This window comes from Chrysochloris asiatica, unplaced genomic scaffold (genome assembly GCF_000296735.1).
Source record: "Chrysochloris asiatica unplaced genomic scaffold, ChrAsi1.0 scaffold00170, whole genome shotgun sequence".
NCBI classification, from domain to species: Eukaryota; Metazoa; Chordata; class Mammalia; order Afrosoricida; family Chrysochloridae; genus Chrysochloris; species Chrysochloris asiatica.
This window is the reverse complement of record NW_006408688.1, coordinates 7,121,767-7,135,882: the sequence shown is the minus strand read 5'-3', so window position 1 is coordinate 7,135,882 and position 14,116 is coordinate 7,121,767. Positions and strand designations below refer to the sequence as shown.

At 36.9% G+C, this 14,116-nt stretch overlaps 1 protein-coding gene across 1 annotated transcript in view; it reads left to right on the top strand.

Annotated features, from left to right (window-relative positions):
- OSBPL8 (oxysterol binding protein-like 8) overlaps window positions 1-14,116 on the top strand; it is a 208,817-nt gene that overhangs the window by 133,618 nt on the left and 61,083 nt on the right. Inside the window, exons 7-10 of the mRNA XM_006871622.1 lie at window positions 2,230-2,433; window positions 3,991-4,075; window positions 5,448-5,619; window positions 9,202-9,439. Of these exons, the coding sequence (XP_006871684.1) occupies window positions 2,230-2,433; window positions 3,991-4,075; window positions 5,448-5,619; window positions 9,202-9,439 (699 nt within the window). The remainder of the gene's footprint in view (window positions 1-2,229; window positions 2,434-3,990; window positions 4,076-5,447; window positions 5,620-9,201; window positions 9,440-14,116) is intronic.

The window sequence follows — 14,116 nt, the reverse complement described above, 5'->3', positions numbered from 1 at the left end:
GCAGATGTAGTCAGTTTGATTTGTATGTATTACATCTGGTTAGGTCCATATGTATAGTTGTCTCTTATGTAGTCTAAAGGTATTTGAAATGAACAAATCATTGGTTTTTCAGAATTCTATCATGTGATCTCCAGCATCATTTCTGTCACCAAGGCCATGTTTTCCAAAACTGATCCTTCCTCTTTGCTTCCAACCTTTGCATTCCAATACCAGTAATGATTAGTACATCTTGATTGCATATTTGATCGATTTCAGATTGAAGAATTTGTTAGAATTCTTCTATTTCATCCTCACTGGCTTTAGTCGTTGGTGCATAAGTTTGATTAATAGTGGTATTAACTGGTCTTGCATGTAGGTGCATCGATATTATCCTATAACAGGCAGTATTGTACATCGTGACTTACCTGGATATGTTCTTTTCGGCAATGAATAAAACACCATTCCTCTTCAATTTGTCATTCCTGGTGTAGTAAACCATGTGATTGTCAGATTCAGAATGGCCAATACCAGTCCATTTCAGCTCACTAATGCCTAAGATATCGATGTTTATGTGTTCCATATCATTTTTGACAACTTCCAATTTTCCCAGATTCATCCTTCGTACATTCTATGTTTTGATTTTCAATGGATGTTTACAGCTGTTTCTCTTCATTTTGAGTTGTGGCCCATCAGCAAATGAAGGTCCCACAGGCTTTACTCCATTCGCATCATCACGGTCAGCTCTAAATTGAGGAGGTAGTTCTTCCCCAGTAACATTTTGAGTGCCTTCCAACCTGAGGAGCTCATTTTCCGGCACTATATCTGATAGTGTTTCTTTGCTATTTATAAGGCTTTCAGTGACTATATATTCAGAAGTAGTTCATCACTGTTTCTTCCCAGTGTGTCTTCATCTGGAAGCTCATCTGAAACCTGTCCACCTTGGGTTACCTACTGGTATTTAACATACCGGTGGCATAGCATTCAGAATCACAGTAACTCACAAGCCACCATAGTACGACAAACTGACAGATGAGTGGTGGCCGTTTGGTTTTAAGTGGAAACTGTCACTTTACATTTCGAGATCTGTGCGCATGCATAGTAGAGCCCCTCCGGGGGTGCTGGTAGAGTGTCCATTCTCTCAGGCATCCCCTCTAGTCACCAGAATGGAGTTGCACCGACAGAGAGAAACCAATGAACAGATACCAGAAAAAAGAATGTCCACATCTGTATCTCTGTGGTTCCATCAGGTGTTCGTGGCTGTTCTGATCCTTCCCCCACTTGGTCTTTCCCAAGATGGCGGCTCCAGGAGCAGCTGAGCATCTTGAATTAGAAAGCAATGGATTTCTTGATTCTGCTACATATTCCCATAGCTGTAACCTTCCAAGCTTCTAAATAATCCTTTATATATGATTTAGAGTTTTAGCACCATCCCTTGAGCCTGCTTGGTCTGGTATTCTGTGTTGTTGCTGATGGAGCTCCTCACTGCACTTCTACCAGATCCGCCATTTTGTGGTAAACAAGAATGGTGGTGGTGGTGCTGGTGGTTTTGTGCTTTGGAGTCAGAACCAACTCATAGCAACCCTGTAAAGGGTTTCCAAGGCTGTAAATCTTTATGGGAGCAGAATGCCTCATCTTTCTCCCATGGAACAGCTGGTAGTTTCAAACTGCTGACCTTAAGGTTCACAGCCCGATTTGTAACCACTACACTACCAGAGCTCCTTGTAGGCAAGAATAGATTAACAAAATTACAACTATGATAAAGACTTGAAGGTAATATTGGTACTAAATAGTATATTTTAATGGTCACCTGGTGTGGCACAGTAGGATAAATGCTGGACTGCAAAGTCAGTTTGAACTGCAAGGATGGCTCTTCAAACTCAGCAGCTGCTACTAGGAAACCCTATGTGGAGTCGCTATGACTTTGAACTGACTTGAAGGCACACTTAACAACAGGAACAGAGCTTGTCAGGTTGGTTAGGAAGACCATTCTACATAGCATATTATGTTGAAATTGGTCACCTAAGTTTGCTGCTAAATTTTAAGTTCCTCAGAGGCAGGAAGCAGTTCAAGTCACCTTTATTTGTGGTACTTGTCATTTTGTAACTATGTAAACATAGCTAATTGAATCTAAAGTATACATTTTATGAAAATTTTAAAGTAAAAGATTTATTTTGCTATTATTTTGTTTATATCTGTGGAAAAGAAAAGGAAAAACATGTTTATTTCTTAAATAAACTTACCTTTCTGTAGATTCGTGGTACTCTTAAGAGCTGGACCAAGTTGTGGTGTGTGTTGAAACCTGGAGTGCTACTGATCTATAAAACCCAAAAAAATGGTCAGTGGGTAGGAACAGTCCTCCTAAATGCCTGTGAAATCATTGAGCGTCCATCAAAAAAGGATGGCTTTTGTTTCAAACTTTTTCATCCTCTGGAGCAGTCTATTTGGGCAGTGAAGGTAAGTTTTAAGCGCTTGTTATAAGGTTAAGATAACAGTCTATGGATAACTCTGAGAGAAAACATCTCATAGTAATTATAATCTATTCATTGATATGCCAGGACTTCTAAATTTTTTCATGTTCCAAGCACATTTTCCCATTTCTGTTTCTACCCATGATGAAATGTGCACCAAAAAGTTTGTTTCCCTTTAAGATCTAACATTTTTATGCAAATAAGATGCACCAATGGGAACCAAGGATTGAAACCAAGAAATTTGACTCAGGACCTACTCTAGAACTGGGTCATAAATTATAAAGCTATTTGAAAATACTCAAATATTACAAGTTGTGTGAAAGGCACAGTGTTCTTTTTCCTACTTTTTGGTTTTGATGTTCCTAATGTTTATGCTTCTTAAAATCCATTTCATTCTTTGAAGTGATAACCTTAAGAACCCTTTCAAAGCTACTTTTTAAAAATTATGCATTTTATTTTTAATCAAAATTCAACTGTAATTTCAATTCTTAGATTTTCTTTGCAGATAAAGGACTATGTCCACCTAAGTTTATAGCATTCTTCTTGTTGTAGTCTTCTAAAACAAATAGCTGTAGATTTTTCCCTAGCCCCAGTCAAAATTCATTTTTGTTTTTCTTGTAAATCATAGCTATATTCCTAGCTGCTTTCTTAAGTTTTCTAGGAATTTAATTTTTATTATCTAGTACTATCTGTGGAGTCTTGGTATGGCGCTGTAGGATAAGCTCTGGACTGAAATTGGAACTCAAGGGCGGCAGTTGAAACTCACCCGCCATCTTTGGAAACCCTATCAGGGTTACTGTGAACTGGAGCTGACTTGAGAGCACGTAACAGTAACAGCAGTATCTGGGAGATGGAAATTCTCTATTAAATAAAAATTTGTTGTAGTGTGGTAAGTTTTAAGCTTTTGTTAATATATGAGCAGTTGTTGTTATGTGCCGTGAAGTCAGTTCCAACTCATAGTGACCCTACTGTACAGGTTTTCCAAGGCTGTAAATTTTTATGGGAATAGAAAGCCTCATCTTCCTCCCGTGGAACAGCTGGTAGTTTTGAACTGCTGACCATGAGATTAGCAGACCAGTTCATAACCACTACGCTACCAGAGCTCCTTATATGAGCAGTTGTTGTTGTTAGTGCCATCAAGTTGATTCTCACCCATAGCGACCCTGTATAGGGTTTCCAAGGAGCAGCTGGTGAGCTTGAGCCATCGACCTTGCAGTTCAAACGACTTTGCAGTCTGACACCTTAGCCCACAGCGTCACACCAGGGCTCCTATTGAGCAGTATATAGCAGTAATACTGAACTGAGAATTATTAACATTGTTCAGCTTTCTGTTGAGGAAGTGTAGTTGTTAGAAGAGAAGAGCTTCTCAATATTTGCTTTCTCAAGAAGGGTGAGATTAGTGAAATCCTCTTATCTTTATTAGCTTATTTGTTTTAAAATTATAATCCATGCCTAATTTAGATTATTTTAAGTAATAAAGAATAATATTAAATTGATGTTTCATAATCCTGCATACCATTAATTTGCTTATTTTATTATTAAGGGTCCGAAAGGTGAAGCAGTTGGATCCATAACTCAGCCCTTACCTAGCAGTTACTTGATCATCCGAGCTACTTCAGAGTCAGATGGTATGAATTTTAGTAGATTGGATTTTGTTACTCATTTTTTTTAAAAAAAATATCATTTTATATTATCCATTGAAAATTTTGTTTTTAGTATGATGTTAGTAACAGACATATTCTAATCATAAATTTCTTAGAACAACAAATATTGTGTAGTTGGTAGGAGTTAGCAGTTTAGAGTCTTCCTCTCTATTGTTTATTGGTGTACTAACAGCTTTTTTACTTAGTAAATGTCCTTTCTCTTAACTAATTTAAAGTTTATCATTTAGAGATACATTTAATACTGTAGTACTGTTGGTTAATGCTCTGGACTGCAAGGTTGATTTGAACTGCAAGCTTGGTGATTCAAGCTCACCAGCCACTCCTTGAAAACCCAATACAGGGTCGCTATGAGTCAGAACCAACTCAGTGCCACTTAACAACAAACATTATATTATTAAAAGGAGCCTTCATAGCGTAGTGGGTTATATGTTTATGTGTTGGGGCTACTAACCAAAGGTCAGCATTTCAAATCAACTGTCCACTCTCTAGGAGAAAGGTGAGGCTTTCTGCTCCCGTAAATATTTACAGCTTCGCAAACTGTACAGGATTGCTGTGAATTGGAACGGACTTGACAGAAGCAGCAGGAGCAGCAGCATTAGATTATTAAATATTTACATTTATGAGATCCATACAGCCTGTTTTTGACTATTTTTGGTTGTTGTTTTTTCACATAAGAAGACATTCAAGTACAAACAATTGTATTTTATACTTAATAACTCCATACATTTTGAGGCAAATAAGGGAGCACCAAAGTTTATATATCTAAAAACAAGGTGTATCTTCAAAACTTTAAAAATCATGGATTTTATGTTCCATAATTTAACTAATTTATGGTATGCTGTAACTTTCAAAAATGTATTTTTACAGATTATTCTTGTCAATATTAAAATATAGACATGAGTTTTTGGTAAGGAAATGTTTTACTTGGTTGATATTCTCAGCAGATTTTCCTGTTAATATAGTTCTAATTTTTAACTGAAAAAAAAAAAAAATTGATGTTTTCATTAACTAATAACTGATTCGTAGAAGACATTAAATATTTTATTGTTCAAATTAACTTTTCCTGTACATGTTTCTTGAAGTTATATATTTAAAGTTGTTGTTGTTAAGTGCTGTTGAGTCAGTTCCAACTCATAGCAACTCTATATAGGGTTTCCAAGGAGCAGCGAGTGAACTTGAACCTCTGACCTTGTGGTTAAAACCAACCTTGCAGTCCAACTCATTAACATACATCGCCACATCAGGGCTCTATATTTACAGTTAATAGTGTGAAATTAAGATGAATGGTATGTACACTTTCTTGAATCACACTGGTAATGAATCTGTGTTCTTTTAGGCAGGTGCTGGATGGATGCTTTGGAGTTGGCTTTGAAATGTTCTAGTCTTCTTAAGCGTACAATGATCAGAGAAGGAAAAGAACATGACCTAAGCATTTCATCAGAGAGCACACATGTGACTTTGTATGGCTTATTACGTGCTAACAATCTCCACAGTGGTGACAACTTCCAGTAAGTAGATATTGGGACTAATTTAGTAGATATACAGAGTAAAGAGTATTCATTTGACTTAGCAGCCAATTATAAGAAAACAGGTTAGAAAAAGGGCAGTTGTAGAAAATGATGGAAAGGTAAGTGCAGACCAGGTCACCAGAATATTTCATGTCATGCTATGTGGTTTGTATTTTGTTCTATCTGGGTAATAGGACGTGCGCTAATGAAGGAGATGAATGTGTAACATTGTGGGAAGAGTTGTTGTTGTTGTTGTTGTTAGGTACCATCGAGTCAGCACAGACTCATAGCAACCTTATGCACAGCAGAACGAAACAATGTCTGATCCAGGGCCAACCTCAGTACTGTTGCCACATTTGAGTCCATCGATCCTGCCACCTGGCCATTCCATCTTGTTGGGGGTCTCCCTCTTTTTCTCTGACCCATCGTCTTACCAAACATGATGTCCTTCTCCAGCAACTGTTCCCTCCTGACAATATGTCCAAAGTATGAGAGACGAAGTTTGGCCACCTTGGCCTCTAAGGAGCACTCTGGCTGCACTTCTTCCAAAACAGATCTATTGATTCTTTTGGCAGCCCATGGCACTTTTAGTATTCTCCTCCAATTGATTAAACATGCAGTCAAGATGTATTGCTTAATTTTACTCATGAGGAAGAGTAGTGGGACCCAAAGAAGACTTCTCATAGTCCCAGGTGACTTCTAATGATCATGTAAAATGGTGTCATGACTTTAAGAAATGTGAGGAAATAGGAGATTTTACTAAAGAAGAATCAATATATTCATTCAGTTATAAGACAGAATATGAGTTAGGAGCTGATGTTGATAAGAGAGAGAAAAGTACCCTGCCTTCTAGAGATTTACAGTGGATTTAGGCATAAGAAATATGTGGTAGGTAAAGTTAAAGATGATTCTCAAATATAAGCCTGAGTGACTGGGAAAGATGATAAAATAGAACAGAAAAATGTGTTTCAAGGTTATATGATAATTTGTTAGTGATTAAACATGTTAAGATAAGGTGGTCCCAGGACACATAGGTGACATCACCCAAGCATTAGAAACATGGATCTGAAGCTAAGTTCTGAATACATGGATTTCGAAATCATTATACAGAAATGATTATGAAACCTTGAAATTAGAAAGTTTACCAAAGGAAAGAGAAGATAGAAGAAAAGTACCAAGAAAGATGAAGCTCTTTAAAGGTTAAGAGGAAACAAGAGAAGTCAGAGTCAAAAACGTAAAACTATAAGAACCTGGAATCCAAAAATGGTGACAGTTCCGAGGGAAAAAAAAAAAAGTACAGAGATGTTGAGATGTCACAGGAAATAAAGCTCTTAGACAAGACTGTTGGACTTGGCAACTAAGCCATTGTTGGTGACCTTTTAGGGTGTAGGTTCAGTGGAATGGGGAGCATGGAAATCAGACAATGATAGGTTGAGGAGACACTGGAGAGTAAGCAAGAGGGCATTGGTAATTCAGTGGTAGAAATGTTTTCACTTTCCATGCAGGAATGCTGGCTTCATTTCCCAGCCAATGCACCCCATGTACAGCCACACTAATCTGTCATTGGAGGCTTCTGTATTGTTACAATGCTGAACAGGTTTCAGTGGAGTTTATAGACTAAGATGGATTAGGAAGAAAGGCCTAACAGTGTACTTCCAAAACTGAGCCAATGAAAATCTGATCATGGACTCTGAGACCAGAACTAGATGGTACCCAACTGCCCTGAAAGGGATCACATAGAGTGGGAGAAAATGTGGAGCAAAACTCAGAATTATTCATTAAAAAAAAAAAAAAGAATTTACTGGTCAGAAAGAAACTGGAGGAACCTGAAAGTAATGACCCATGACTAACCTTCAGGTCTGGAAAGGATTTCATCATGGTGACCCAATTTCCAGCCAAGCAGTAGATAGTTTTGTTTGGCCCCCTATAAACCTATCAAGGCATGCTAGCTATGGAATGGTCAGTAATTCACAATCAAAAGGGCAATATTTTCCTAAGGAAAAAAATTGAGAAAGGATAGGAAGGTTGGTCTGGTGGGATGCAAATAGAAATCACAGAGAGGAAGCAGGACAACTGTTGTTGCATGGAAGGGCTTGTAGCCATTGAGATGAAAGTCTATGATTTGTTGGATGTAAAGGTGATCTTGTCTGTAAACTTTCAGTTTACAATTTAAAAAAAAAAAGGAAAATCTGAACCTGGGGATGGCCCAGGACTGGGCAGCATTTTTGTCCTGTTGTCCATAGAGCCCTTTTGATTAACAACCATGCTTAACAACAACAAACAACAACAGATGGGAAGGAAGCAGAGGAGCAATTTTAGACTGCTTTTAAAGTATATATGATTGTAAGTGGAAACAAAGAAAGCATTTTTAAAATGTCTAAGTAATGTTACCTGATTAAAATCCAAACTACTGAAGATTTCAGAAAACATAAAATAAAATGGAAACAAAAGAGGCCATCTTTTCTGCTCTATTGCAGAAGATAGGCATTATTAAAATGGCAACCTTTATTCATTTGGAAGGTATTTCAGTAGTTATCCTTATAAGATTTTTATGCTAAATGAAATTCATAGATACTTTTAGAAATAAATTTCTAAAAAAACATTTGATTCAGGAAATGTTTTTAAATTTTTTATTATTGCTCCCCTTTTATAAAAATAATTTCCTCTCATCTCTTTAAGTAAATTTAACATTGACTAGCCCATTTTCTTGTGTTGAAATTTCCAGATTGAATTGTCTGAAATTTTGCCCCAAGATTAGGTATTAAGAGCATTAAGTATCTCTGTCAAGTATTAAATAGAATTGACTTTAGATCTATTCTTAAATTCTTTGCCTTTTGCATTTTCCTGGTGTGATGCTGTGGGATAAGCACTGGACTACTAACACTAACCACAAGGTTGGCCGTTCAAACCCACCAGCCACTCCTTGGAAATCCTATACAGGGTCACTTTGAGTTGGAATCGACTCAATAGCTTTCAGCAACAACAGCAGCATCTTATTCTTGAACTTTTTCGGAGAGATTTTGGAGACCTTTGTAGGTAAGGGGTTGAGCTATGAACCACAAGGTCGGCGGGTGGAGAAAGAAAAATTGATAGTCACAGAAACCCTAGATGGGATCGCTAGTTGGAATCGACTCAGTAGCACTGGGTTTAGTTTGGTTGATGTGGTGGGTAGAAAAGAGTAATTCGTTGGAATTCACTTCTGAATCTGTGGATCTTAGCTTGAGTGTTTTTCTTTAGACCAAAAGTGACAGTGAGGCTGATTTAAGCAATGATATTTGTGAAACTAATTAAAAGAAAAATCTGGCACAACGTAGTCTAAAATTTCATTCTTGGAAAATCATAGCTCCAAGTGGCAAAGAGGTAAAGAGCTCAGATTGTCATCTTAGCATTTCTCAGTGTTTATATTTAGCTTCTTTTTACCTCCATTTACTATCTGTAAAGTGAAAATAATAGAAGTAAATATCTTGCAGGGTTATTTTGAGGATTTAATGAGTTTACTTAATGTCCTGTATACTGTTAAGTTTCAAAAAATGTTATCTGTCATTCTTACTTCTTAATTAAATCTCCTTAACCTCCCCTCAGATTAAATGATAGTGAAATTGAACGACAGCATTTTAAGGACCAGGATATGTATTCTGATAAATCTGATAAAGAAAATGACCAGGAGCATGATGAATCTGACAATGAGGTGATGGGGAAAAGTGAAGAAAGTGATTCAGATACATCAGAAAGGCAAGATGACTCATACATTGAAGCTGAGCCTGTTGAGCCTTTAAAAGAGACTACCTACTCTGAACAGAGCCATGAAGAACTTGGAGAGGTAAAAATTGTCCTTTACCAAGATTTTGATCTTCTGATTTTCAGCTGAAATTACTTATTTTCCTAAAACACAACATATGTGTGCTATCCATTTTATTTTATAAGAATTTTTATTATATTTATATTCAAATTTATAAACTCTACATATATGCTTGCATACATGCTAGCATATTCTATTAAATATAAAGTTTATATTTTTTTCAAGTTTGCTATTAAAACAGGATATCTTTTCCTATCATAACCAGGTGCAAAGTAAATTGCAAGGAAAGATGAGTTTTCAACTTTTTATTATTATTACTAGTCCTTGGAAGTAAGTATAATATAAAGTAATAAAGCATAATGCTTTTTATTATGGATCTTATATTCGTGGTGGTGGTTATGTGTCATCCAGTTGGTTCCAACTCCTAACAATACTGTATAAGGTTTTCAAAGCGGTAAATCTTTACGAGAGCAGAAAGCCTCTTCTTTCTCCTGCGGAATGGCTGATAGATTTGAACTGTTGACCTTGTGGTTAGCAGTCCAACTTGTAGCCCAGTATGTTACCAGGGCTCCATGGATCTTATATAGAAGGAAGTATAATATAAAATAATAGAGTATAGTACTTTTTATAGTAGATCATATATACAGAGAGATAGAGATAGATTGAAGTCTTGGTGTGGCATTATAGGATAAGTACTAGACTCTTCACTGCAAGATCAGCAGTCTAGACCCATCAGCCATTCCTCAGAAGCCCTGTATAGACTTGATGTGAGTCAAAACTGACTCAATGGCACTTAACAACACATATATATTACTCACTTTGTCTCTTGCTCTTCCCTTTTTACTTTAATTTTATAGTTATAGACTTTATTAGTTAATGGGTTATTGCTGTACTTAAAGAATGCTTGGTAAGGTCCAACTTTTGCTCTTTCTGTATGAAGCAAAGAAGTGTTTAGAAAATGAAAAATGGATAGAAACAATTAGTCCAAAGGATTACTTAATGTAAACTTCAGCCTCCATGACCCAAAAAGACCACATTTATTGGTCATATAGAGACTGATTGAACCCCAAGATTATTGCTTTTAGTAACCCTTCAAGTCTGGAAATGAGCTCACCTCCGTGGCTCAATCATCAGTAGGCTGTTAATCTCAAGATACGTGGTTCAAACCCATCAGTCACTCCATGGGAGGAAGCTGAAACTGTCTTATCCCTTAAAGATTTACAGCCTTTGAAACCCTACCTACATAGAGTCACTATGAATTGGAATTAACTCAATGGCAGTGGATTTGTAAGGTGAACAGTAACATCAGGGAGGTGGCTGCACGTTAGAGCAACCAACCATATGAAATCAAAGAGCAGCATTTGTTCAAGTTTAAAGATACGGAGGCAGGAAGGGATAGAAAGGATGAATGAACACGGAAAATATCAAGAGAAAGTGGGAAGAATGCTATTACCTTGTGGGGATTACAGTGTCATGAATAAAAATGCGTATGAATTGTTAAATTAAAACATATTTATAAACTTTAATCCAAATCATAATAAAAAAAATTTGTTTTAATTCTAAAACTAGAAGTAACAGTTGATTGCTACCATATGTAAGTCATTCTGAAAAGTTGTTGTGTTAGGTGCCATCGAGTTGGTACTGACTCATAGCAACCCTATGCACAGCAGAACGAAACACTGCCCGATCCTGGGCCAACCTCACTATTGTTGCCACACTTGAGTCTATTGATGCTGCCACCTGGCCAATCCATCTCGTTGGGGGTCTTCCTCTTTTTCTAAAGTAGCTCTTTCATATTGTCCAGTGGAGCTGAGTATGTGAAAACAGGAAACTGAATATGCTTTTGTAAGAGTGCTCAGGTAGTCATTTTTATTCCATAAGAATTTATAAAATCAAGAGAGAATAAATATGTTGAAGGCCAACTTTTACACACTACACTGCATTTTCAGTAACTGGTAGGAGAAAGCACTTTATTTGGTAACATCTTTTAAAAACTGTCTAATCCCTCCTCCCTTAAGTATTCTCCTCTGTAAAAGAGAAATGATAACACCAAAAGTGGTATTAAGAGAATAAAATAAAATGTTTATTGTTGTTAAGTGCCATCAAGTTGGTTCTAACCATAAATTAGATATGGTTTCTGAGGTGGATTTGAACTGCTGACCTTGCAGTTAGCAGTTCATTGCTTAATCTACAACATCACACCAGGACTCCTGTATTCAATTTCTTGTCATTTAATTGTGATATGAATTGCTGAGGAGCTGATTAGCAGTTTCCCTCCCTCCCTCCCCCTGACTGCCACCCCTAAAAAAGAGAAAGAAGTCCAACAATTTGTTACATCTCAAAAGATTTGCTGCAAAAGATCTCTTGAAATTATTTAAAAACTGAGGTGTTACTTTGAGGATTTAAGTGTGCTTGACCCAAGCCACGGTATTTTTAATCACCTCATATGCATGTTAAAGCCGTGCAGTGAAAACTAAGACCAAAGGAGTATTAATGCATTTGAATTATGTTGTTGGCAAAGAAACTAAATATATCATGGACTGCCAGAAAAATGAACAAATTTGTCTTGGAAGAAGTATAGTCAGAATGTTTCTCAGAAGGAAAAATAATGCTACTTTGTCTCACATACTTTGGACATGTAGAGAGACTAGTTCCCGAGAAGGACATCATATAGAGGGTCAAGGAAAAATAGGCTGCCCCTCAATGAGATGGACTAACACTACGTTTGTAACAGTGGGCTCAAACATAATAATGATTGTGAGAATGATGAAGGGCCAGGCAGAGTTTCATTCTGTTGCACACACAGGGTGTTATAAATAAGAACTGACCTAACTGTACCTAACAGCATCCACCACCCTAAACAATAAAATGCTGCAATTGCCTATCAAAATGGCAAAATGGGAAGAATGCATAGAATTTAAATTGTTAGAAGGTTTTTTTTTTTTAAGTTTTTATTTTGAATTGAGTCATCGTTTACATGGGAGAACATCAGTTCTACACTTAGCATTTCATTGCAATGATTACAACCTCTTCCGAGCATCATCATTCAAAAGTATTTGTTTCTATTCCCTCTGTTGGGTTTTTTGGAGGGTGTAGAGATGTGGAACAGACCATCAGTTACTCATATGCAAATTCAAACTGAAGCTGAAGAAAATGAAAACAAGTCCACAGAGCCAAAATACGACCTTTAATATATCTCACCTGAATCTAGGGATCATCAGAAGAACAGATTTGATACATTAAACTGTAAAGACCGAAGACCAGAAGAGTTGTGGGATGACATCAAGAACATCATACAGGAAGACAGCAAAAAGTCATTAAGAAGACAAGAAAGAAAGAAAGAAAGGAAGGAAGGAAGGAAGGAGGGAGGGAGGGACGGAGGGAGGGAGGGAGAAAGAAAGAAAGAAAGAAAGAAAGAAAGAAAAGGTCAAAATGGATGTCAGAAGAGACACTGAAACTTGCTCTCTAGCATAGAGATGCTAAAGCAAATGGAAGAAATGAGGAGGTCCAAGAGCTGAACAGAAAATTTCAAAGAGCAGCTCGAGAAGATAAAGCCAAATATTACAACAAAATGTGCAAAGATCCGGAATCAGAAAACCAAAAAGGAAGAACACGCTCACCATTTCTCAAGGAAATGAAGAAAAAATTGCAACCTCAACTTTCATTATTGAAAGATTATCTGGGAAAATTATTGAATGATGAAGAAAGCATTAAAAGAAGATGGAAGGAATACACATAGTCACTGTACCAAAAGGTTAATGTTCAGCCATTTCAAGAGGTAGCATATGATCCAGAACCAATAATACTGAAGGAGGAAGTCCAAGTTGCATTGAAGGAATTGGCAAAGAACAAGGCACCAGGAATTGATGGAATCAAAATTAAAATATTTCAAGGAAGTGAGGCGGCACAGGAGGCACTCACTCATCTCTGCCAAGAAATTTGGGAGACAACTATTTGGCCAACTGATTGGAAGAGATCCATATTTGTGCCCATTCCAAAGAGAGGTGACTCATCGAAATGCGGAAATGAATGTACAATCTCTTTTGATATCCCATGCGAGTAAAGTTTTACTAAAGGAAATACAGAAATGGCTGCAAGCATATATTGGCAGAGAACTTCCAGAGGTCAAGCCGGATTCAGAAGAAGCTGTGGAACAATTGCTGATGTCTGATGGATCTTGGCTGAAAGCAGAGAATCAGAAAGATGTTTACCTATGCTTTGTTATTGACTACTCAAAGGCTTTCGATTGTGTGGATCATGACAAGCTATGGACAACATTGAGAAGTATGAGTATTCAGAACACTTAATTGTGCTCATGAGGAATCTGTACCTGGACTAAAGGCAGTTGTTCGAACTGAACATGGGAACATTGAATGTTTTAAAATTAAGAAAGGTGTGTTACAAGGTTGTATTCTTTTACTATACTTATTCAACCTGTATGCTGAGCAAATAATCCAAGAAGCTGGGTTATGAAGAAAAACGTGGCATCAGGATTGGAGAAAGACTCATTAACAACTGACGATATTCAGATGATACAACCTGCTTACTGAAAGTGAAGAGGACTTAAAATATTTGCTGATGAATATCAGAGAGCACAGCCTTCGGTATGGATTGCATCTCAATGTAAAGAAAATGAAAATCCTCACCACTGCACCAATAAACATTCTTATCAATGGAGAAAAGATTGAAGTTGTCAAG